General features: G+C 32.0%; 1 protein-coding gene across 1 annotated transcript; it reads right to left on the minus strand.

Moving 5' to 3' along the window:
* Positions 1-1,176: 1,176 nt before the first annotated feature.
* On the minus strand, positions 1,177-21,483 carry LOC127738893 (protein MEMO1-like). The gene is made up of 9 exons (XM_052250367.1): positions 21,349-21,483; positions 19,814-19,895; positions 18,476-18,544; positions 14,096-14,208; positions 11,982-12,093; positions 8,536-8,678; positions 7,175-7,251; positions 5,261-5,365; positions 1,177-1,459 (listed from the first exon to the last, which is right to left on the minus strand). The coding sequence occupies exons 1-9, from the start codon at positions 21,398-21,400 to the stop codon at positions 1,322-1,324; spliced, it is 891 nt and encodes a 296-aa protein (XP_052106327.1). The 5' UTR covers positions 21,401-21,483; the 3' UTR covers positions 1,177-1,321.
* Between the last annotated feature and the right edge of the window lie 4,942 nt (positions 21,484-26,425).

The following is a 26,425-nucleotide window of genomic DNA, read 5'->3' on the forward strand; positions in this document are numbered from 1 at the left end:
CGACGACGACGACGCCAACGTCATACCAATATACGACCGCAAAACTTTTGCGGTCGTATAAAAACAAATCATTTTTTACATTCTTGAAAGAAATTTAGTTAAATGTAAAAAAAAACAAAAAATTTTATTCACATTATGAAATTGATTGACACTTTTGATTCAAATTTTTCATATGAAGAAAATAAAAGATATTTTTCCATAAATGTAAGAGAAACATTTTAACTTATGAAATTATAGTGAAAATATGAATAATATGCTCCTATTTACTGAGTCCTGAAGGCCTGAATTGCTCACCTGAGCCATAGTAGTGTGCCATTTTGAAATTTATTTTCACCTTTTTCACAATGAATTTTTTTCCCCTGAAAAACCTTATAATTTTCTAATACTAGTATATAGCTATGTCAGTGTGATCAAGTTACAATCAAGGCAAATAAAATATCTTCTTCAGTTCCAGGATCACATTAGTTATCTAGGTAAAGTGAGGATAAATACCATTATAATTTTGACTTTTGAATTAATGTATGCCTTGTTCCAGGGTCTGGATGGGGGGGGGGGGGGGGGGGGTATTTTGTTCAGTATTCACTATTTTTTACATTTTAGCACCCCATTATTCTCTAATTCTGTATTTTTTGCCTATTTTTCTCTATTTTTTTTTATTTTTCTCCCTTTATTTTGCATGTTCTGCACATTATTCTCTATTCTGTAAACTCCATCCAGACCCTCAAGATGTTCAAGTTTGCAATTTTGGTTTTTCAGAAAAATTTATGCTTTTCTTTGATGAGGACCTCAGGGAAGATTAAAGAAGAGTATAACAGGGTAACCCTCCTAAAATAAAGTGTTGTTGTTGTTGTTGTTGTTGTTGTTGTTGTTGTTGTTGTTGTTGTTGTTGTTGTTGTTGTTGTTGTTGTTGTTGTTGTTGTTGTTGTTGTTGTTGTTGTTGTTGTTGTTGTTGTTGTTGTTGTTGTTGTTGTTGTTGTTGTTGTTGTTGTTGTTGTTGTTGTTGTTGTTGTTGTTGTTGTTGTTGTTGTTGGTGGTGGTGGTGGTGGTGGTGGTGGTGTTGTTGGTGGTGGTGTTGTTGGTGGTGGTGGTGGTGGTGGTGGTGGTTTCTGAATACCCTTAAATTAAAATATCAATCTAATTTGTGAGGATTAATGTGCATGACAAAACAAAAAGAAGTTTAAAACTGCTATGAATTTTATGTTAAATTGTATAATATTGCTGTATCACAAATCAACATGTACATATGCAACATAATGGAAAGGTTTTGTCCAAACATCCTGTGATGAAAGCAAATGTAGTGACTATTATGCAGAATCTTTCGTCATTCGATCACAAGCGCTCCAGATGCATAACTGACTGACGAGTCTCTCATAGATTTACACTGACTGGATTGTGCATATTTCACAAACTTAAATGACATTTTATGTCCATTTCCAGTTTTTGTAATAGTATGCACTGCCTGGAAAATAAAAAAATACAACAATGAAATATAACATATAAGTTAAGCACTTGATAAGAAGTGAAACATGTATTTAATGAACTTGTATTGTCAAACTTGCATGAAATGAAATCATGAAATCATTACAAAGAAAGTTTTTCAGTTTAAGGTTGATCAAGTGTCTTTTTCTGAGCATCCGTTCTGGGCATGTTGCACAAATACTATTATGGTTTTAAAATGTTTTACCAAGTATCATTCAATATACAAAAGAAACATCTAAAACTTGAAATCTAAAGATTAAACTATCAAAAAGTTCAAATTTTCAGAAAAAATCCTTTTAAAATCAAGTTCAGATAATTATATTAATTTTGATAGGACATTTTGTGTTTTTTCAAGACAATAAGGCACATCCTTGACCACCTATTTGTATTTAATTAGTATTTATGAAAAACAATTCTCTCAGTGAATTGTAACCAATTCTATCTTTGAATGTTTCTTCATTAAGGAAAAATTAAGTTACCCCAATATAACCCATATAAAATAACTGTGATTTCTTTAATTTCAATTTAATTTAAAGGAAAAAAAACAAGGTCCATTACCCCCAGTGTTTATGTTATAGATAATGCATATTTTAAGGTTTTTCTTGTCGTAGAACACACCAAGGGGTATCAGGATTGATCAAATGAAAGACCGACCGTAGGGAGGTCTTTCTTTGAGCAATCCCGACACCCAGAGGTGTGTTCTACGACAAGAAAAACTTTAAAATATGCATTATCTGACTTATATACCGTCAAAAAAATATTGTTTTTTTTATAAAAATTTGCAAAATTTAGCATCCTATTTTACCGACCACACTAAAGTTGGATATTCCTTTCTAATGCGTTCAGGTTTTAATACGCCCTACGGCTCATTTAGAATGTGAAATAAAACTCACTAATTAATCTAGATATAAACCTTAGAAATTATTATCCATACACAATAAAAATATTACTGTAACTGCATGAAGTAAGACACAAATGAATTGTTACCATCTGATAACGGTGTATGAAAAATAATTTATTGTACCAACTTAGTTTATGGAAAGGGGGAGGTGCTATGTTTTTTTTTTGTCGATTTGTAATGACATTTTATCGCTGAAAAGTGATTATTTTTTCAACAATTTTAATTGAATCGAATGAAATATTCAGAATGATTTTCTTTTGAATAGCAATACATTTTTTTAACAGATAATCAGGATATAATTACATACCCTCCCCCAACCCGACCTCATTATGAGGTATGTGAATGTTATTCAATAGAATATAAGAATATTTTATTAGTTAATCATTTGATAGAGTAAAAGGTATACATAAATGTTAAAAAGTTAAGAACTGACACAAAGGGGGCACGAAATCTTGATACATGTACATGTTACACGAAAACAAATATCAATACATGTAGGTCACAGTATGATTTCCTATTCAGTGTGTATCATCCTGAACATGCATGAAATATTTGCCACTGGACTTTAAGTAACCATCAATCAATCAATCTATTCAGTATGAATCAATAAGATTTTCAAAATCTTACACACAAATATGTTAAATCTGGCTTTATTTTAAAGTGTTATGAAAGTTTTACATTAAAATTCATCTCGCATATATGATAATGTCTCTGTATTGTAGCGATAAATTAACAAAACTTCACATTATTTGTTTCTAAAATTAAGATTCGGGCAATGATGATTTTTTTTACACCTATCATAGATTGGAACTTTAAAAAAATAAATCGGCAACAGAAACTATCAGACTAATACAACTTTGAAGTAAATTATAGTTTGCATTTTTATCAAGGAAAATAATGACCTCACACAGGTCATTATTTTATGCCTTGGAGCATATTTCATTGAAACATGGTATCGTCTGGGTTGATTCTTCGAAAGAATGACCTATCGTTCTGAAAGAAAATAACTCCATATAGGTATATAAGTTGAAATTTGAAAGTACACTGACCCATAAGTCTTCTACTGAAGTTTAAGAAAAAATCTATTGGTGATTTTACACAGTGAATGTTGGCGATTGTGGGTGATTCACTCTGATCTCTCTGTATATTCTATTGGTGATACATGACAACGTCATTTCCAATCAGCCTATTTCACAGTATTTTAACAGCACAAGTGATTTTTGTCGAGCCTGCAACTTTTGTCGCAAAAAAGACATAGCGATCCTACATTCCATTGTTTGCGGCAGAGGCAACGTCCACAAATATTCACTCTGTGGTTAAAGTTTTTGAAATTTTTATAACTTTCTTAAACTATCCTGGATTTCTACCAAACTTTGACAGAAGCTTGTTTATGATCATAAGATAGTATCCAGAAGTAAATTTGGTAAAAAAAAAATCCTGTTTATCCGTATTTTACTTATAAATGGATTTAGTTTTTCTGCCAGTTAACATAACATTCACTCTGTGGTTAAAAGTTTTTAAAATTTTAATAACTTTCTTAAACTATCCTGGATTTGTACCAAACTTGGACAGAAGCTTGTTTATGATCAAAAGCTAGTATCTAGAAGGAAATTATGTAAAAACTTATTTCCTGTTTTTCCGTATTTTACTTATAAATGGACTTAGTTTTTCTTCCAGTTAACATTACATACAGTCTGCAGTTAAAGTTTTTAAAACATTTATTAGATTCATAAACCATCCTGGATTTTTACCAAACTTATTTAAAAATTACCTTTTTTAACATTTGTTCATTCAATAAATTTATGTTTCAACTCTTTTATAAATCTATAGATTTGATTGCATACTGTATTCATTTTTTACAAGCATAACTTTTTTCATACATTTCAAACGTTTTATTTCATTAACTGTAAATCTATTATGTGCATTCCCCTATCACACTGAAAACATAGACAACAGCAAAAGTAGGCGAGACACTGGGTTCCGCGGAACCCTTACGAACTTTTCACTGGATAATTATCTAGCATACAAATGAGTACAGGTTATCTCCCTTGACATCAGGGTTACCATCTACCCAGAATGCCAATGTTTCTTCCATCGTGACTGAATGTAATGGAGGTAAAAAATTGTAGGTGAATACTTTGTCCTTTTATTTGTTAAAACAAGACAAATGAAAGAGAATGGATTAGTCTTACAACTTTACATTTAAAGGACTTTCAACAAATCAGGTATAAGACATTTAAATTCATTATTCTTCAAAAAAATTCCATAGAATTGAATTTGATGTTCCTGTGAACCAACTGCTCTGCACACTAGGTTATAAAATGATTATTCTATTTCATTTAAATAAAAATTAATGTATAAAAAACATATAAACTTTTTTTTAAATTCATGGCTTAAAAATGGAGATTTTATAATTTTAAGACAAATTTAAGACATTTCAAGAGTTTTAAGTGCTTTCAATATATTCATTTATTTTGAAAGAATTGGATTAGTAATATTTTAGAAATGTAAATGCATTTTTTTTTTTAATTTTCAGTTATAGTTCAACGAGCCAAAGTTGTATGCAAAATTTTACCAAAATCTGTGACATAGTCCATTTCCAGAAACTTGACCTTAACCCAAACTAAAATGGTTGGTAATAAAAATGTCTTGTCCATTCCAAACTCCATTGCATTCAGTCATCATAGAAAACATGCTTTAATTGTTGTAGAACTGTACCCAACAATGTGCAATTTCAAGTTATATTTGTTGATACATGTAGTCCAGTGAAATTTCGTTCAGTTCCGTGATTTATAAGTTTCCATCGTACTATGCCCCTTTGCAAACTACCTCACAAAGATTATATATCTTTTGAGAACTAACAAATCATATGATACTCACATTTAATAAAACACCTATTGGATATCTTCCACAAATTGTATTATGATATTGCTTTAGATAATCAGTAAACTGTGCTGGGTTCAAAGATTCTATTATATCCATTCCCTGAAAAAAGATTTGTTTAAATGTACATTTCCGTTTGAATGGTTTTACACTAGTAATTTTTTGGGGCCCTTTATAGCTTCCTGTTCGGTGTGAGCCAAGGCTCCGTGTTGAAGACTGTACTGTGACCTATAATGGTTTACTTTTATAAATTTTGACTTGGATGGAGAGTTGTCTCATTGGCACTCATACCACATCTTCTTATATCTATATGTGTACTATAAACTTCTTTGCAATTACAAAAAAAATTGACAAAACTTATTCACCACTTTTTTCAGGGATATTCCATTAAAATAATTGTAGGATAGTAGGAGGGAAGCTTTCTTTTATGACATGGGTTGAGGGTTGTTTCTGATTGTATATCCATTTGATGTAGTAATATACCAAATTACTCAGGAAAGTATGTTGGTTGCTGGGGAATTATAGAAGTCCACATCTAATTTGATGAAAAATCCGTAATTAATAATTCTGCAAAATATATTTGCACTGATTTCACTACTAAAGATGTTGTGAATTTATAAAATAACAAAAATGCATTGTCGTAACTCAAAGTATTGAAAAACTTGAATCAGGTGTCTGACAGATCTATAATGCACACACACACATTATAACTGAACTCATATCAGTAAATTAAAATCAAACTAAATATTAATATTATTGTTATATACATATGCACATTCATGGCTCTACAATCTGTCGATACCTGTATCTTGGCATTGCACAAGGTCATGTTTTTCTCTGACTGTTTATGACGTCTTTGGATGTACAAGTACCGTCCATGTCCACTCTGTGTTTTTGTTAGATGTATTTCTATTTGTATCCATCTGATGAGTTAAGCCTTTTTCAACTGATTTTTATAGTTTGTTCTTATGTTGAACTGTTACACCACTGTCCCAGATTAGGGGAGGGTTGGTGCCTTCAAAACTAGTTCAACCCCGCCACATTCTATATGTGCCTGTCCCAAGTCAGGAGCCTGTGGTTCAGTGGTTGTCATTTATCGCTGTTTCTCATATTTGTTTATAGTTTATTGTTTTGTATAGTTTGCTCTTGTGTTGTGCCGTTGCATCATTGTCCCAGGTTAGGGGGAGGGTTGGCACCAACAAACTAGTTTAACCCCGCCACATTCTGTATGTGCCTGTCCCTAGTCAGGAGCCTGTAATTTATTGGTTGTTGTTTGTTGCTGTATTACCTATTTGTTTTTCATTCATTATTTTGTACATAAATTAGGCTCTTAGTTTTCTCGTTTGAATTGTTTTACATTTGTCATTTCAGGGCCTTTTATAGCTGACTATAAGGTATGGGCTTTGCTCATTGTTGAAGGCTGTACGGAGACCTATAGTTGTTAATTTCTGTCTCATTTGGTCTCTTGTGGAGAGTTGTCTCATTGGCAATCATACCACATCTTCTTTCTTATAATCATCACTGTCGAGCTGATGACTAAATATAAAGAAATTCTGTGCAGTAGTATTGGAGAATTATGCAATGACATTTTTTTATGCATTCACTATATTGAAAAAAATAATAATATTGGCAAACATGAAGTTAGATTTTATACACCATTAAAGAAAATCATTGAATACAGTTATTTATTTGAAAGGTAAACAACAAAAAGTACATTACGAATTTCAGGGTTCGGTATATTACTATGACTAACTTCAATTTTGTATCAGTTGACCTAATGACATTTACAAGATAATCTCTTTTAGTCTGTTATATCACTTGTTTTCTGATGTGTTAAAAATAACATGAAAACATTTAATTCTGTAAATAAAAGACAAACTCTAAATTGATGTATAGCCAGAATGAACCTACCATTTTATCTAATGCTTCTATGGACTGCCATATCTGACCGCATGATTGGTCATGGTAGGTATAATGAAATCTCTGACCTAAAAATATTTAAAACACAGGTTTTATTTAACCCTCAATATCATCTTTATACCTAGAAATTTTAATTTTCTTGGGTGTTCTAAAGTTCTATCTATCAATTTGTGAAATGTATCAATAAATTTTTTTAATGTTATATGTTATTATTATATTATATTGTGTTTCAGATCATTCAGTATTTCCAACACAATTCAGATGAAAGCCACTGATTGATGGATATTTCATATGAAACATTCTATTTCAATTAAGAATTGAATGCTTCTTTTTGTAATTTTAATAGGATGTAAAAGCATTGACCGAAGCACATTTTGTATGAAGCGTGGAAGCACTTCATACTAAAAATGTGGGCGCGATCAACACTGTTACAACTCTATAAAATTACAAAAAGAAGTATTCAATTCTTATAATTACATTATCATGCTAAACAACCATGAAATTACAAGTTATAGCTAATTTTTCGTTCGTTTTCCTATGCAATGTTGTAACATTGTGGGTGAAGGTTTGGTACCATTAAAAAGTTTAAACCCGCTGCAATTGTTTGCACCTGTCAGGAATCTGATGTTCAGTAGTTGTCGTTTGTTGATGTGGTTCTGTAAAAAGTGTTTCTCGTTTTTCGTTTTTTATATAGATTAGATCGTTGGTTTTCCCGTTTGAATGGTTTTACATTAGTAATTTTTGGGGCCCTTTTTAGCTTGCTGTTTGGTGTGAGCCAAGGCTCCGTGTTGAAGACCGTACTTTGACCTATAATGGTTTACTTTTATAAATTTTGACTTGGATGGAGAGTTGTCTCATTGGCACTCATACCACATCTTCTTATATCTATATATTATAAGAAACATGTGATGTCATAAATGTTAAATTTTATGGAGAAATACATTTTGATATTGGAATGCCTCATGATTGCTTTCAAAAAATCAAAAGTATGGATAGTTATGAAACATAAATGTAATGTAATTATGAAATAAATGGAGAATGTGTGACACAGATGATGCCCCTGCTTGCATACAACATTATAAAGGGACATAACTCAAGTATGATAAAAGTGATGCAACCCAAATTCGAATTTGATCTGTGTTTTGTGGTAATAAGCATTGTGTATAAGTTTCATAACACTTGGTTGAGGCAAAGTAAAGTTAGAGAACATAAACTAATGTTGGGACGTACAGTTGTACGAATGGGATGTGCAGTTTTACGAATGGACAAGGGTAACACTTCATGCCCCATTCGCTACTGCGAGGATATAAAACTAAATGCTTACAAAGATGAACTGGTTTATAATACTATACCCCAATGACAGAAGTCAGACGAAATGACAAAGAGATTCTCCGGATCAGCCAAATAATTTGCAAATATTCTGCCATACGTTTCTTCCTTATCCACAGATAATGACCCTACAAGTACTGGAATGATTGTAAAATGACCTTGCCTCCTGAAAACAAATAGTAGAAATTTAACAGTCATAATGAGTCTAGTATTCATATTTTTTTTTTCAACTACAAAAATAAAAAACAAACCTTTCAAAGGGGTTTCTGTTATGTGGCAGACAAATCTATTAGACATGGGTTTGCAATTTATAAATTATTTGGATAGATCCTAAAGGACTTAAAAAAAATCTTAAGACAATTGAGAATGTGTCTGACCTTTTTAATTCAAACTTGTCAAAATGAAAATATCCATAGAAATGCAGTTCTATTTATATTCTACCACTCCATCAAGAGACTGAGTGATACAATATTCATCCTCTTGAAACAATCAAATTTTGGAACTTAAATTAAAAACGAAGACTTGCTGAGCATTTTAGATATTTAAATTCTAATTGCTGAGGGTTGAGAAATATCCTATCTCACAAGATATTGGGTTAAATCTGTTTCACTAATGAAATTATAAACAATAATTATATGTAGGCAAATTTAACCTTATATTTCTATGATCTACAAAAAGATTGCATTCCTTTTATGTGACATCATTAGGCATGGTTGCCTTTTTTTTGACATCACAATTGCATAATCAAAGAGAAAAAAGAAAGTTTATCTGCATAAATGAAATTTGACAAACTTAGAAACTGAGACCAAGCAAAAAAAAATATAATCAACTGTTCGAGGAAGTATAAACTGGGTCAGAATTAGAGAATTAGATATACAGTCAATTCTCCTTATCTCGAAATCAGCTGGACCAGAGAAATATTTCAAGATACCTGTAGTTCGACTCAAACGAAAACCAGAAGTTGAACAAACCAAGGGACACAACTCTTGCATAGCTTGGTAAGGCTAAAATAAATCCTGATGAATATGGGTAGGGGATCGATATTCTGGTCTCAGATCGATGTATTTGTATGTTATGGTCTTATATTATTATACTAACATTTTATGTTTTCGTCTCTTATTTATTTCTTTGTACAGTTACATTTTTAGCCAAGAGAGTAATTTCTAATCGATCTTAGCATTATTTAAAGTTGACACAAGAGGCTGTCAGAGAGACAGCAAACCAGATTTTCCTGCAGAGGTCGAACCCTGAACAGTTGAGCAAGTATGGACACAACATTTAAGCTTAAAACAGCTCTGAATTTGGATTGTGATTGAGTATTTGATACAGCATAGGTTTGTGACACAATGTGGTCAAAGAACTGAAAATTTGAAATTGGACATTTACCTATTATGGTCCAATATCCAAAATCTTTGTACATTGCTAGAAACAGCATATCAAGGAACCCCAAGAATTCAATTTTTGAAAAAATACTTCTTAGTTAAACCATTTTTGTTCAAAGGGAAATAACTTTATTTCCATGAACCAATAACGTAAATCTAAAATTAGATATGATTTAACTATAATTCTCTAAAATTAGATACGATGTAATTAGATATGATGTTATATTTATTTTCAAATTATAATCTAATATAATTGATAGTTTTCAAATAAATCTGTGACTACTACAATTATAATTGGGTGATTGACTATTACCAGATAGTGTGTTATCTTGATAAAAGTTGAAAATTATTTAAAAACACTTTGTGTAATCAAACTTTATATATATAGTTAATAGTTCCCAATTTTTTTTCTTTCATTTGTAACAAACTTATATATATCTGCAACTTATCTATGAAATTCTACAACTTTATCTACACAATGTAATGTAATGAAATATATCCTTTAATAAAAATAGATTATCAGCTAATGAATTTGCAAATTTGGAACCCCAAACAGGATCAAGTAAAAATCAAAATTACAGCTCTTCTATAAAAGTATGCATAACAAACCTTTGATCAACTTGCTTGGTTGCTTGCATGGCAGTTGTTTTTCTTTCCCTTATATTAGCTCATGACTATCTATACAAGGCAGTTACTTTAACTTTCCATAACTTTAGCCATGCATGGCAATTGTTTCCTTTTCCCTTATATAAGCTCAGGACTTTAGATATAAAAGGCAGTTACTTCCCCTTTCTCTTATATTAGCTCAGGACTTTAGATATAAAAGGCAGTTACTTTACCTTTCCATAACTTTAGCTATATATGACAGTTGTTTCCCTTTCCCTTATATTAACTCATGACTTTAGATATAAAAGGCAGTTACTTTATATAATTACCTTTCCATAACTTTAGCTATATATGACAGTTGTTTCCCTTTCCCTTATATTAACTCATGACTTTAGATATAAAAGGCAGTTACTTTATATAATTACCTTTCCATAACTTTAGCTATATATGACAGTTGTTTCCCTTTCCCTTATATTAACTCATGACTTTAGATATAAAAGGCAGTTACTTTATATAATTACCTTTCCATAACTTTAGCTATATATGGCAGTTGTTTCCCTTTCCCTTCTATTAACTCATGACTTTAGATATAAAAGGCAGTTACTTTATATAATTACCTTTCCATAACTTTAGCTATATATGGCAGTTGTTTCCCTTTCCCTTATATTAACTCATGACTTTAGATATAAAAGGCAGTTACTTTATATAATTACCTTTCCATAACTTTAGCTATATATGGCAGTTGTTTTCCTTTCCCTTATATTAACTCATGACTTTAGATATAAAAGGCAGTTACTTTATATAATTACCTTTCCATAACTTTAGCTATATATGACAGTTGTTTCCCTTTCCCTTATATTAACTCATGACTTTAGATATAAAAGGCAGTTACTTTATATAATTACCTTTCCATAACTTTAGCTATATATGACAGTTGTTTCCCTTTCCCTTATATTAACTCATGACTTTAGATATAAAAGGCAGTTACTTTATATAATTACCTTTCCATAACTTTAGCTATATATGGCAGTTGTTTCCCTTTCCCTTATATTAACTCATGACTTTAGATATAAAAGGCAGTTACTTTATATAATTACCTTTCCATAACTTTAGCTATATATGACAGTTGTTTCCCTTTCCCTTATATTAACTCATGACTTTAGATATAAAAGGCAGTTACTTTATATAATTACCTTTCCATAACTTTAGCTATATATGACAGTTGTTTCCCTTTCCCTTATATTAACTCATGACTTTAGATATAAAAGGCAGTTACTTTATATAATTACCTTTCCATAACTTTAGCTATATATGACAGTTGTTTCCCTTTCCCTTATATTAACTCATGACTTTAGATATAAAAGGCAGTTACTTTATATAATTACCTTTCCATAACTTTAGCTATATATGACAGTTGTTTCCCTTTCCCTTATATTAACTCATGACTTTAGATATAAAAGGCAGTTACTTTATATAATTACCTTTCCATAACTTTAGCTATATATGGCAGTTGCATTTCTATACTATGTTCATCTTCATCTGTATCTATTTTCATAGTTTCAAACCGTCCAGTTGCATATAACTCTTCATTCACTATATCAAAAACAAATCCAACTAATAAATGTTCACAAACTTACTTAATAAGGCCAAATAAATATCTTTGTTTTATTCTATTATGCCCTATTCCCTGAAATTCATATCAGTATTTTAACAATTTTACTTTAGCAAAGTATATATTTTGTTAATAAAGTTAATGATGGTAAAAGAATTTCTATTGTTATAATCACATCTGATGTTTAAATAGGTTTTTAAAAACAACGAAAAGGAGCAAATAACTTTCAACATCAGATCTTTATAATTAGGCCAAAAAAATATATAGTTCTGTTTCCTGCCTGCCTACCTCTCCTAAATTTCCATGGCTACCCTAACACATTTTATTCACCGTTAAAGAACATTTATATATACATTATCTCATTGTCAATAGATGTACTAGAAGTCTATGTAAAATAAAATGCTCCGCTGGGGCGCAGCTTGATACGACCGCAGAGGTCGAACCCTGAACAGTTGGGGCAAGTATGGACACAACATTCAAGCTTGATACAGCACTGAATTGGGATTGTAATTAAATATTTGACACAGCATAGGTTTCTGACACAGAATGAAAGTGGTCTAAGAACTTAAAAATTTTTAATTTACCTATTCAAACCATATCATTATTATTTGCTTTTATATATAAATCAGAAATAACCAATTTAAAATGGAAAATTTTAAAGAAAAAAAAGGAAAAAAATTCCCCCCCCCAAATTTTTTGAACCCCCTTATGATTCATCATCCCCAAACTCAATCCCAGCCTTCCCTTTGTGGTATGGTACCTTGCAGTACAATTTCAGAGAGATCCATACACTTGAACACAAGTTATTGTCTGGAAACTAGAAAAATGCTTGTTTTTTGCCCTTTTATGGCCCCTAATTACTAAAATTTTTAGGGAATTACCCCCTAAAATCAATCCCAGCCTTCCCTTTGTGATATGGTACCTTGCAGTACAATTTCAGAGAGATCCATACACTTGAACACAAGTTATTGTCTGGAAACTAGAAAAAAGCTTATTTTTGGCCCCTTATTCCTAAACTTTTTGGGCAATTACCCCCAAACTCAATTCCAGCTTTCCCTTTGTGATATGGAATCTTGTAGTACAATTTCATAAAGATCCATACACTTACACACAAGTTATTGTCATGAAACTAGAAACATGCTTGTTTTTGCCCCTTTTTGGCCCCTAATTCCTAAAATTTGGAGGCAATTACCCCCAAAATCAATCCCAGCATTCCCTTTGTGATATGGAACCTTGTGATACAATGTCAGAGAGATCCATAGACTTACACACAAGTTATTGTCATGAAACTAGAAAAATGCTTGTTTTTGGCCCCTAATTCCTAAAATTTGGAGGCAATTACCCCCAAAATCAATCCCAGCATTCCCTTTGTGATATGGAACCTTGTGGTACAATGTCAGAGAGATCCATACACTTACACACAAGTTATGTCTGGAAGTTACAAAAATGCTTATGTTTGGCCCCTAATTCCTTAACTGTTGGTACCATAATCCCCACCTTCCTTTTGTGATATTGAACCTTATGGTAAAATTTCATTGAGATCCATTCACTTGAACAAAAGTTATAGTGCGAAAACTAATGTGTCTTCAGACGACGACGACACCACCGGACAACAACGCCAACGTCATACCAATATACGACCACAAAAATTTTTTTGCGGTCGTATAAAAATTACGGGTAAGCTATTTCACTCACCTACATTGTACCTGCCATCAAAATTTTCTTCCAGAAGGCAAGAAACAAGTATATATATTTTTTTGGCCTTATCATTTACGACATCCAATGATAAACTTAAGGAAGAAATTTGGTTCAATACCTTAAGTTCAGCCATCTCAAACACTGAACCTGAATAGAACTTAGATCTGAAAGTATGTTTCAAATTATTTTTTTTTAATTTAAATTACTTGAGGTATAAACTCCATATGGAGGGGCTCCTTCATACAGGAGGCTGATACATAGAAGAAGTTTTACAAATTGACCTACATTGAGAATCTACGACTAGATCATATAATGGTGTTTGATATTTTTCTGTAGCAGTTAAGGCACAACCAGACAATCTAACATGGTGGGAAGGTCCTAGTATAAAAACACGTTTTCTGAAATAGAATACATTGATTAAAAATGAAACTGTTTACATGTATATAAAAATAAGAAGAAGTGGTATGATCGATTGCCAGTGAGACAACTCTCCATCAGAGACCAAATGAAGAAGTTAACGCCTAGGTCACTGTACAGCCTTCAACAATGAGCAAAACCCACACTACATAATACATATCTGACAAAACTGTAATTCAAGATCAGATGCAAAACTGTATATTTTTCACAAAATGTATTGTTAAGACAGTTATAATCATGTAAACACTGTAAGATTTTTTTTTCAACTTTTTATAATTATCATACATCTACTTCATTTGAAATATGGTGGATAGTACTAGTTGTATCATTGGCAATCATACCACATCTCCTTATTTTCTGATAGAAAGAACTGGCTAAGAGATAAATTTTCTCATCCATCAACCACATATTTGTTTGTAAAAAATTTGTTTCTTCTAATGCTTTCTTTAAACAGATACATGTACCCAGTTTGTCATAAAAGGACCAGTTCACATAATTTTATTTAAGAATTGTAGACAGTTTAATGAATTTCTCTTAATTCTGCATACAATGCATTCATGTAACAAATAAAATGCTTCGCTGGGGCGCAGCTTGATACGACCGCAGAGGTCGAACCCTGAACAGTTGGGGCAAGTATGGACACAACATTCAAGCTTGATACAGCTCTGAATTTGGATTGTTATTAAATATTTGACACAGCATAGGTTTCTGACACAGAAAGAATGTGGTCTAAGAACTTGAATTTTTTTAATTTACCTATTATGGTCCAATGTCCAAAATCAAAATACATGGTTAGATTCAGCATATCAAAGAACCCCATATATTCAATTTTTGTTAAAATCAAACAAAGTTTAATTTTGGACCCCAACTTGGACAAACTTGAAAACTGGGCCCATAATCAAAAATCTAAACACATGTTTAGATTCAGCATATCAAATAACCCCAAGAATTTAATTTTTGCTAACATCAAACTAAGTTTCATTTTGGACCCTTTGGACCTTAATGTAGACCAATTTAAAAAACGGGACTTAAAATTAAAAATCTAAATACACGGTTAGATTTGGAATATCAAAGAACCCCAATAATTCAATTTTTGATGAAATCAAACAAAGTTTAATTTTGGACCCTTTTGACCTCAATATGAACCAATTTGATAGCGGGGCCCACAAATAAAAAATCTAAATTCATGGTTAGATTCAGCATATCAAAGAACCCCATATATTCAATTTTTGTTGAAATCAAAAAAAGTTTAATTTTGGACCCCAACTTGGACCAACTTAAAAACTGGGCCCATAATCAAAAATCTAAACACATGTTTAGATTCAGCATATCAAAGAACCCCAAGAATTCAATTTTTGTTAAAATCAAACTAAGTTTAATTTTGGACCCTTTGGACCTCAATGAAGACCAATTTAAAAAACGGGACCCAAATTAAAAATCTAAAAACACGGTTAGATTTGGCATATCAAAGAACCCCAATAATTCAATTTTTGATGAAATCAAACAAAGTTTAATTTTGGACCCTTTTGACCTCAATATGAACCAATTTGATAACGGGGTCCACAAATAAAAAATCTAAATACATGGTTAGATTCAGCATATCAAGGAACCCCATATATTCAATTTTTGTTGAAATCAAATAAAGTTTAATTTTGGACCCCAATTTGGACCAACTTGAAAACTGGGCTAAAAATCAAAAATCTAAATACATGTTTAGATTCAGCATATCAAAGAACCTCATATATTCAATTTTTGCTAAAATCAAACAAAGTTTAATTTTGGACCCTTTGGACCTTAATGTAGACCAATTTGAAAACTGGACCCAAAATTAAAAATCTAAATACACTGTTGGATTCGGCATAACAAATAAATAAATGTGATCAAAGATTTTACAATTCTAATGCGCCATACTGTGCAATTAAAGATTTCTTCTTGAAATTTTTCAATATTTGAAATTTGAAAAAAAAATAATATTTGAAGAATAATTTTTTTAATTTCTGAAATCTGAAATGAGAAAAATTGACCCCCCACAATTTCTTTTTATCCCCCCCCCCCCTTTTTTCCCCAAAAAAATTCTTTCCCTCAAGATATGGTCATAATCTCAATTCAAATTTCCAATGGAGTTGGCAACCATAATTACCCATTTAAATTTACCATAGTGCTAACTTAATCTATTTTATAATAGAATTAAAAATATAGTGTCAAATCTTTCATATGGATTTTTTGGTAAAAAAAAAAGATGCAACATTTGCAGATATTTTTACTGGTCTTCCTTTATAAATATGCATTTCTTTAAACATAATTTAAAAGCAGTGTAAGGGAAGTAACCAAAACGTTGTATTTGGATTACCTCCCTTACACTGTTTTAAATTATCTTTATTGTTCATTAACCATTACTTTATACATAATTTAAAAGCAGTGTAAGGGAGATAATTTCAATGATGTATTTGATTTATCTCCCTTACACTGCTTTAAATTATGTTTTGTACTAAAGTATTTGTCCATTAACCAGGACAACCTTGTTTTTCCCCCTTTTTTGCCCCTAATTCCTAAACGGTTTGAGCCATAACCCCCCAAAGCAAATCCTAACCATCCCTTTGTGGTATGGAAACTTGTAGTATAATTTCAGAGAGATCCATACACCGTTCCACAGTTATTGTCTGGAAACTAGAAAATGCTTATTTTTGGCCCCTTTTTGGCCCCTAATTCCTTAACTGTTGGTACCATAACCCCCAAAATCAATCCCAACCTTCCTTTTGTGGTATTTAACCTTATGGTCAAATTTCAAAAAGATCCATTTACTTAAACTAAAGTTAGAGTGCGAAAACCAATGTGTCTTCGGACGACGACGCCGAACGACGACGACACCAACGTCATACCAATATACGACCACAAAATTTTTTTGCGGTCGTATAAAAATCAAGGCTTCATTATTATTATTATCATTCACTGACGTTAAATAAATTTCAGCCAGGCAAAATAAAGTTGTTACTTTTCCACCAGTTTTGAATTTTAAATATTTCTATTTTGTTGGTAATGTGAGGCATTGTTAGTATATCAAGATGTAATTTACTTTAATCAGTAACTTAAAAAAAGACTTTGAATATGCATAGAATTGTTAAACTGTTTCAAGAAATTTCTGTTTAAATGCCTATTCTAAACAATTCCAGTCATGTTTGAAATATATTTCATTTACTTATTTTTGTCACTACAAATCTGATTAAAATCTCAATTCAAGGACTGAAAACATAAATTCACCAAAATTTTATTATGTTCCAAAAATTAAATGCAAGCAAATATATAAATAAAAGAAAGGACATTGTGTAAATATTGTTGCTGTCCAGTTGTTTTACAAAATGTTACTGTACCCCACCTTCATTCACATGTAAACAGGGAAATTTGTGATATGCTATTTAGATGTCCTTTTGCATTGCTTTTTATGTTTTCACTCTGTATTTTATGTGTTTGATTTTTGAGTCAGTGGCAGATCCAGGGGGGGGTTCTGGGGGTTGGAACCCCCCCTTTTTTATGTGACGATCAATGCATTTGAATGGGGACATATAGTTGGAACCCCACCCTTTATCCTGGGTTAGGAACCCCCCTTTTATTAATGGCTGGATCTGCCCCTGTGAGTTGTTAATGTTCACAAATATTTGTAGGTTTTCAGCAGTAAGTCAATACAGAAACATATTATACAAGAAATTGACAAATCCATTTAATGGTCATCTTATTATCTAATGAAATATTCTGCAACTCTCTCAGTATTTTTCTAACTAATTTTTCTCACACTGACATATTCATTTTGTTTTCATTTGGAGTAATTTTTATAAATTTAAAAAAAAAAATCTTTTACGGTTTGAAAAACATCTTTTAAAACAAAAATTTTATTAAAATTGTAAGTAAAATATTTTACATCAAGATATTGAAAATTCAATGAAGTTACAGAAAGAGTGATGGTTTATTCTTCGTTGTTGCTAATACAAGTGTGGCTCCAACATAGTTAAATCCAACCTGCAACCTTGGGAGTTTGGTCTAAGGGTACACACTGGAGCCCTAAAATTATGATGCAATAAAATATGCAAGTCTAAATAATTTCTTGATTATTTTTCAGTCTTAAACATTTTAAATGAAGTCTCGGGGGATCGAGTCATATCACGAGATTTCATCTAAATCCCAATCTCTTATATTACAAAATAGTATAAGTCTCTGGTTATTACATGTATTTCAATTGTGCCTAAGAATACTTACATATGGGTGGGATCTATTTGTTTGTATGCATGGCCACCACACGCTCCACAATAGTAATATCCAGCATGTCTGAAATAGTAATGTTTCATTTTGTAAATCGCTTGCTATTTGGTGAAGATGAAAGGAGTGAGTAATATTTTCATTTACTTAACAAGGATAGATAACAGTCATTTATTTTACGATAAATTCTATTGGATATGTTTGTGTTATCTCTCTCAGCATTAGTTTTATAATGCATTCTATAGAATTTATATCTCCGGGAAGGGTCCGTTTGAAAATTTAAAGAAAAATTTCAACATCCTTTTACATGTTTATTCTATATCAAGATATAAGATATCAAAACAATTACTTGTACGGTTTTCACCCATGGATCACAATTTGCTTGATTCTGTATACTTTTTGTATTCATGATGTACCTGTATTACATTTGCACATATCTGTATTTTTTTTTATTTCTTTAACTGTGTGCCTTATGATTTAGAATTGTTTGTATGTCATTGTGTAGTTACTGTCAAATGTTTGACCAACCATTTGATTAAGCAATCTTTTTAAAATGGATTCTATTGTATGAAATCTTTTTTCCCCTACCAAAGCACATATTCTTTTTCTTTCATCAGGTTTCTATTCTTAGATATTTTCTGTCTCTCTTGGCTTTTATTTTTTACTGTGGGACAGTGAGTGTGCTAAAAAGCACCAAAAGCTTAACATTTCTACCACGAACGTCTCTACTGACTTAAATTGCTTTCTATGTAATTGCAATGCTAAATTCTGCAGCCATCAACTTTTTACTAGAACTACAAGTAAATATATGCAAAAATGTTCAACTGACTTTTCATGAGGGGCAAGAGACTTTTAGAATAAAAATAAAAAATTCTGGGTGGATCCTTAGTCTTCAATTAACGAATTAGATAAAAAAAAAAAAAAAAATAACCTGTTGGATTGTTAGAAAACAATGTCAAATTTTACCACATCTCATGTTAAAAATAATTAGAAAAATAATTTTTACCATTGCACTCTTAAAAATTTTAATTTCAGAAACCACAAATTTGAATACTGCAAAATTTAGAAATCATTGTGAGGTTTTTATTATTTCGAACTATAATGTGACTGGGTGCGTATTGCATATAATAAGAACTCACATTCTTATATCTGTATGCAGATTTTCCTAAAAATTGCTACAATTAATCTCACATTTTTGTCCATTCTTAAAAAATTACAACACAATAACTTCTGCATTTATAGTACTTGAAACCATGATTGTCTCAAGTGGAGAAATATTGATCATGTGAAAAACGTATATATTGAAATTAATATATTCACAAAAAATTAACATATTACGGTGCAATAATTGCTCTAGCTGGTGACTGAATAGGTTTGGCTGGAGCTAACCAACCAGATAACTGTGAGCTTAGCTCTGCTCCTACAATGGAAAAATAAATTTTAATAAAACACAATAATATTTACTTTACATGTATATATAATATAGCTAGTGGTGGATTGACGACTTTTAAAGAGGGACAAGTCACATTCATCCCTACAATCTCAATTGACAAGCCAATGGAGGACCATTTGTGTCTTCAATATAATTGTGAGTTCATGTGTGTTGGGAGGAAAAATTTTCCTTACAGCCTACCATTCTGTCATTTGAAAGTAGGTTAAAGATCTGATGCATGGTATATTAAAAGATCTAATTGAGATTAATTTACTTATAACAAATTTAAAAGAATGATTCATAAAACAAGACTGACCAAATATATATTTGGAATATGGCTTACAGGTGGCAAAAAATATATCTAGAGATGCTGCATCTTTATATATAATTCATATTCATAGACAACAAAGCGTTTCCCCGTAGGAAATTTCTGCAATATATAAAAATTATATATTCATCTTGCAATCAACCAACTACATGTATTGTAAAAATAACAGGTACACAAATAAATTTCTGCTTTATTTGTACTTGTACAAAAAAATTCTCCTGTCATCAGCTTCTATATTAAGCAAAATGTAATGTGAATATTTCTTTTTTTTTGTGACAGTTCATTTTTGGGTCCTCATTGTAGTCTGTTTAAACTATGTCGATTTCTTTGAAAAAAGCGGAGACAACTGTTTGGATTTTAACAACTGGACCTTAAAGTGCCAGGTGTAAATTTCAGGATAAAAATAAAATATGTACATTGTCAGAAATATAAAAATTATTTGTTACTCGCTATGAAACAGGAGAAAAGCTTCATCTTTACCACATTAATTACTCTGCACCCTTGTCATGTCTTAGTATTACTTTGTCCTTTGCTACAGCCCTTAGGCGCCTTTGAAACATGTAAAAGATGGAGCATAACGTCTAGATGACATCCAAAATTATGCGAATGGAAATAAACTATAAACTCAAAACTCTATCTATTTTTCATAATGTAAAATAATTTATTTGAGAAAAAGGTAAACAATAATGAGAAGACACTGTGAGAACAAATGTTGAAGAAACATATAACTTTTTTATTTTCATTTTGAACATTTAGTTTTGACACATGTATTGTTGAAGAGGCAAGACTATACACGAGGGTCTGGATGAGGAGTTCCCCTTTTCTTTATTTATTTTGCTTATTATTCTCTATTCTTTATAGTTCAGCACCCCATTATTCTCCATTTTCTATTCTTTTTGTCTATTTTTCTTTAATCTTTATTTTATTAACCATTAACTCTGCACTTTTTGCTCGTTATTCTCTATTCCGTTAACCCTATGACATGGGCCTATACATATTTAGTCAAAAAGAAAAGTGAAAATCAGTCGTAACGGTCTGATCAGCTGATGATACTACAGTGAAATTATAGACATATAGGCCCACTATCAATCCAGTTTTGTCTAAAATGCATACCATCGTCTGTATACCAGCTGCCTGCATGCGTGGCACGTCTGACTTTCGACATTTTCGAACCAATTTTGTTGAATATTTGTTTTCGTGCACCTTTGTTTATGTTCAGTCTAAGATCCGGAAGCTTATAAAAGCATAGAACGCATGCGTAAGAATGTAGACAAAAGCGGGAAATTCAAAGTATTTACATTTAAAGGAAAAGCCTTTAAGGTTTGACAAGTCTGCTTTTTATCTCCCTGAATAAGAAAAGTACGAAGTGACTGGTTTAAATTCAACAAACAAAGCCCTCAGATGTCCACAGTTCTGTCGATACCAGAAATGTATATTATTTAAAATTTTCAATTCGACGACAATTGGGTCTTAATATAACATATAACCAAGGATTTGTATACTATCCAAATCCTTGATATAACTCTTAAATTCACAAAAAAATCGAAAATTTTCTAAATTCCATTTCCAAATACGAATATTTTTACATAGAACAACATGACGCGGCAAACCAACTCTTCCTTGGCAGGGGCGTAGCTACCCGGAGGCACGGCAGCACGTGCATCCACGTCGTTTTCACAAAAAAAAAAAAAAAAAAAGAGAGAGAAAAAGAGAGAGTGCATGAGGGACAAAGTTAACATATAGGAATTGGTCTTTCTATGTATGCATTTTAAAAACTACCGTGACAAAGAATAAAAGCAAGAGGAATACACATGCAGCGGAATTTTTAATCCTGTAAGACATGTATGTGTACGATAAATACATACAACTGGTGTAAACATAGAGTAACTTTTTATATTACGGGCATTGTTTAGAAAATACCAGCCACATAGTTGTTGGTACCACAACCATACCGTATACTCGCTTTGAGTGTAAAAAAAACATAATCCCTCTAGGGTTAACAAAAAAACTTGAAAATTATTATTTTCCGCTTCGCTCCAAAGCACACATCTTACTAGAATGAAGACTGTAACCTTGTGAACTAGTTCAATATTGACTAAGTATGTAGGTCTTGACAACACGGATAGTTCATTTTCACATCACGTCAACGTATCTCGTCCTGTGTGCATGTAATATTTGCTACCGGACATTAATAACCATTCAATCAATCAATAGTTTCCGTATACTAGTAGATGAGAAGTGGGAACTGCTGTTATTATAAAAAAAGTACACATTTTCCAGTACATGTTTTACGTTTTTATTTATTTTACAAATTTTTTTTTTATATAGATTCGATAATTCGAAGTCGTTTCTATATGGGCCGGCTATACGAATGGTTGATTGTAATACCATTTAAATAAATTGTTAATTCTAACTCGTTTTACTGGACTATTAGGTCATTCAATTTTAAAAAGAACTGACTGTCCGAGTAGGACACTAAACTGCTGATTCTTTTTCGAAGGATACACCAAACTTTTATTACACGTATCTTCACTGTTATCATCTAGATATTGCCATACAACTGGTCGAATGCATATGCATTTGTTAATTAGCTGGCTAATTAAAAACGCAGATCATGAAAAAGATCGTGATCAAAGTATCATTTACTCTGAAAAAGTTCATTAATTTCAACTTCGAATATTCCTAACTACGTAAAATTCGAAATTCCCATCTCTCTCTTGTAGAGTTTACCCACAAAATTTTTAAACATCTAAATACATATGTTAAGCAAAATATATGAGAATGTGTCCACCAAGTATTTGGTATCCATGATGTTTTGCTAACAGAAATTCCACATATAGTATTGTGTTTATGTTTATTGTTTGTTTTTTTTAAATCTACTTTGCTCAATACAAATACTAGCATATGGAACAAATCTCCGTGATTTTAAAAGCTTTCACGTACAAAAAACGCAAGCGACAATGTTAAGTCTTCATTCGACTTGAATTAAACAAATAGTTGACCAAAAAACCACAACAAAAATGTCCAAGTTTTATTTCGGTTGTGATTGTTTTGAAACGCTATGCTTCCGGGGGGGGGGGGGGGGGGGGGGCTTCGCCCCCCCCCGGTCTCCCTACCAGGGCTTTGCCCTGGACCTACAGGGGGCCTTAGGCGGCCCCAAACCCCTTGCCCTATAGTTTGTGATTCCACTTCATTAAGAAGGTAGCTACGCCCCTGCTTGGTTGGTAAGCTGTAACTGTCTTTTGCCTCAATAATATTTTACTTACGATAGTCCACGCATGTACGGTACATGTGGGATTTCAACTCTCCCGAGTTGAATACCAGTAACTCAATTTACTGTGAATAGAATATTTGATATTCCTATATTTCAATTTCTTTATTAGAATATTATTCATATAAGTAGATTTCAACTTTTAATGACTTACCCATTTAAATGTAAGTGAATCTCAATTTTCCTTGACTAAAATATTTGATGTGAGTAATTTTCAACGTGCTAGATATTGTTGCTGAATCATAATGACTGTTTATATATGAGGCAACTGAATTGAAAAAAAAAATAGATTTTACCAATGAATGGCATTGTCAGACACACTTCTTTAGCTACTTTCATTCATTTACTCTTACTTATAGATAAGGTTGCAAATAAGGAATAAGCTTTCCCATGAATGACATTCCCAGACTCAGTTCTACAAATATTTGTAAATATACAATTTTATGTTGACAATAATCATACCTACATCCTATTGATACTGTAGATTTTCTCCTATCTGCAAAAGTTTTGTTTAATGTATTGTGCAATAATGGTTTTTTTGGACCGTTGACTTTTCTAAATCACTCTCGTTTTCTTCACTTTTATATCGTGAGTATGTTGAAGTTTGGACTCAATTATATAGCAAAACTTGCTTGCGATTCCAGCACGGTTCAGTTGATACTCTCTGGGTTGTTACTTCTTAATCATATCATTACACAAACAAAAAGTTTGCTTCATCATTCACTAGCTTTGTATCGGCTACTGAAACTGGTTTTCAAAAGTATTCCCTCATTTGGAGAAGAGGTCAAACTTTGGACTGCATGTGTTACGGATTGTCAAATTCAGTTTATTGTTACCACATGATATCTTTAGGTTCTTACAACTGTTTTATAGCAAAGACTCCCCATAACACTTACTAAGCATGGCTATCAGCTACGACGTTTCAATGTGTTTCTTATACCATACGGAATCTATGGATAAAAACGGTTCATCTTGAATAAAAGGAATAACAATAAGCAAAAATAAAATCTTCGAATGATATGCAATCACATTCAGAACTCTTTTTACCTCAGTACAACTTTGATAATAAACTACCAGTCACTGAGGGTACCACCCACCGAGTAATTGTTGTTTTGGTACTGTTGTGATTCAAATGATACATTTTATCTGTAAAGTCCCTGTTCATAAATTATCTAATTTTGCTAAAACTAAGGTGGCAACTTCCTCCGGCAAAGTTGATCGTACATGGTTTTGTCTATAATTTTAAGGCCCTTATTGTCTCCATGTTCTATAGACGACTTATTTTTTGGCTTTGTTAAGTTTTGGAATGAGTGTATCTAAGAGGGTTATTTTTTATATTTTCTCCCATTGATCGTCGGGACGTCTGCTGCTACCTGCATATCCCCGTCGAAGAATGTTTCTTACCGTTACGTTGTACTCGGTTTACATGATTTATTTGGTTTCGATAAAAGAATATGTGGGGTGTCAAGACGTTAATGAGAGGGCAACCCATGTGCCAATACAAAAATACATCTTGAGGCCAACAAACGGTGTTTACAGCAAGAGACAGGTGTCTATATAACAACTCTCAATCGATCTAGAAAATTAGTGAATAACGTTACAGAGAATATCAAAGATCTCCAATCAACACCAAATAAACTCATTCTAGATACCAGGATTGAAAATTTGTACAATTTATCCAAAATGATAAAAAAATAAACCATCAAGATATCACCTACGACAACCGTTTCTGAAGTTACTGATTTTGGACAAGCACATGCACGGACGGCGGGGTTAAACATTTGTTTACCTCAACCCTTCCCGTTAAGACATTGGCCAGTTGACTAATAAAAGTTATATCATGTATCTTACGTAAATGCAGTGTTATAGAAGCTAAATCTTTAACAAAGTTGCTTTCCTTGTCTTCTCTTATGCTTAATTTGTGACTTCGTGAAATTTGTACATTTAGAGCATTGATATTTGGGAATTTTTCTAAAATGTGAGGGGCCTCGCAGTTCATCTCCAGTATAACTAGCCTGTCAACACTGAGGTTGTGAATTCGAACCTTGCATGTGGTAGGTGAGTTCGATTAAAATATTGACTGGGATTGTCAGTTTAGCCTGGGATCCTTGCCAACTGCTTGACAGTAGACGAAGTATGAGATTGGGTCAGGGTGCCAGGCTATTGTCAGTTTTCCTGTCGAAAGTTGGTAGTTCAATCCAGGCAGTCCGGTTTCCTCCACCAACAAGAAATGACCGATACGATACAGCCAACAATCAATCAACCAATTATGAAATTATGTGCATTAGATCATACAAGATATTCTAATTTGGAAAAAAACTCCAATATTCCGATTTCGGATATGCCTAAATTTTATCTACGTGAGATGTTGGACATGCTTATTAACACGTATATCCAAGATGTCAACTAGAGGGCGAATCATTTTAACCCCTAGAATGAATATTCGTTAAAATCATTTATTCGAAGTGGCAAAGTTTGATGTAAAATGTATTTTATCCTTCGTAAGATTAGAAATGATTAAAAAATATTCTATGTTTTCTGACGTGACAGATATATTGTTCGATGTTATTAGTTGGATAGTAAGTCACAAGTTATCTTAACTTTGTAAGGATAAACAAGGGAGCTGAACACGATGTAATAGTTTGGGAGTAATTATATGATGAAGACCCATCGAGAAGACACGATATCTGTTAATGATCAATATGCAAAATACTAGTAGCTAATTTCAATTTGAACATGAATTCGTCTTACAGACGACCTTATTGAAAACAAAATACACAAGTCTTTAATTTTTGAACGTGAGGGCTGTAACGTCTTACATGCACGATCGGTACGGTAAACGAAAATGACATTCAAGGAAACTACGGATTAAAGACATGGATAATTAAGAATCAGTTAGCTTCTTTCTAATTACAATGA

Source organism: Mytilus californianus, unplaced genomic scaffold (assembly GCF_021869535.1).
Source record: "Mytilus californianus isolate M0D057914Y unplaced genomic scaffold, xbMytCali1.0.p SCAF_4, whole genome shotgun sequence".
NCBI classification, from domain to species: Eukaryota; Metazoa; Mollusca; class Bivalvia; order Mytilida; family Mytilidae; genus Mytilus; species Mytilus californianus.

Excerpts from the sequence above, each read along its gene's own strand:
- LOC127738893 (XM_052250367.1), bottom strand. The coding sequence starts at position 21,400 with ATGTCGAAAGTCAGACGTGCCACGCATGCAGGCAGCTGGTATACAGAC. Across the intron at positions 12,094-14,095 it reads TCTAGTCGTAGATTCTCAAT|TGAATGAAGAGTTATATGCA; the intron begins GTAGGTCAATTT and ends TTTTTGATATAG. Across the intron at positions 1,460-5,260 it reads CAATAGGTGTTTTATTAAAT|GCAGTGCATACTATTACAAA; the intron begins GTGAGTATCATA and ends TTTATTTTCCAG.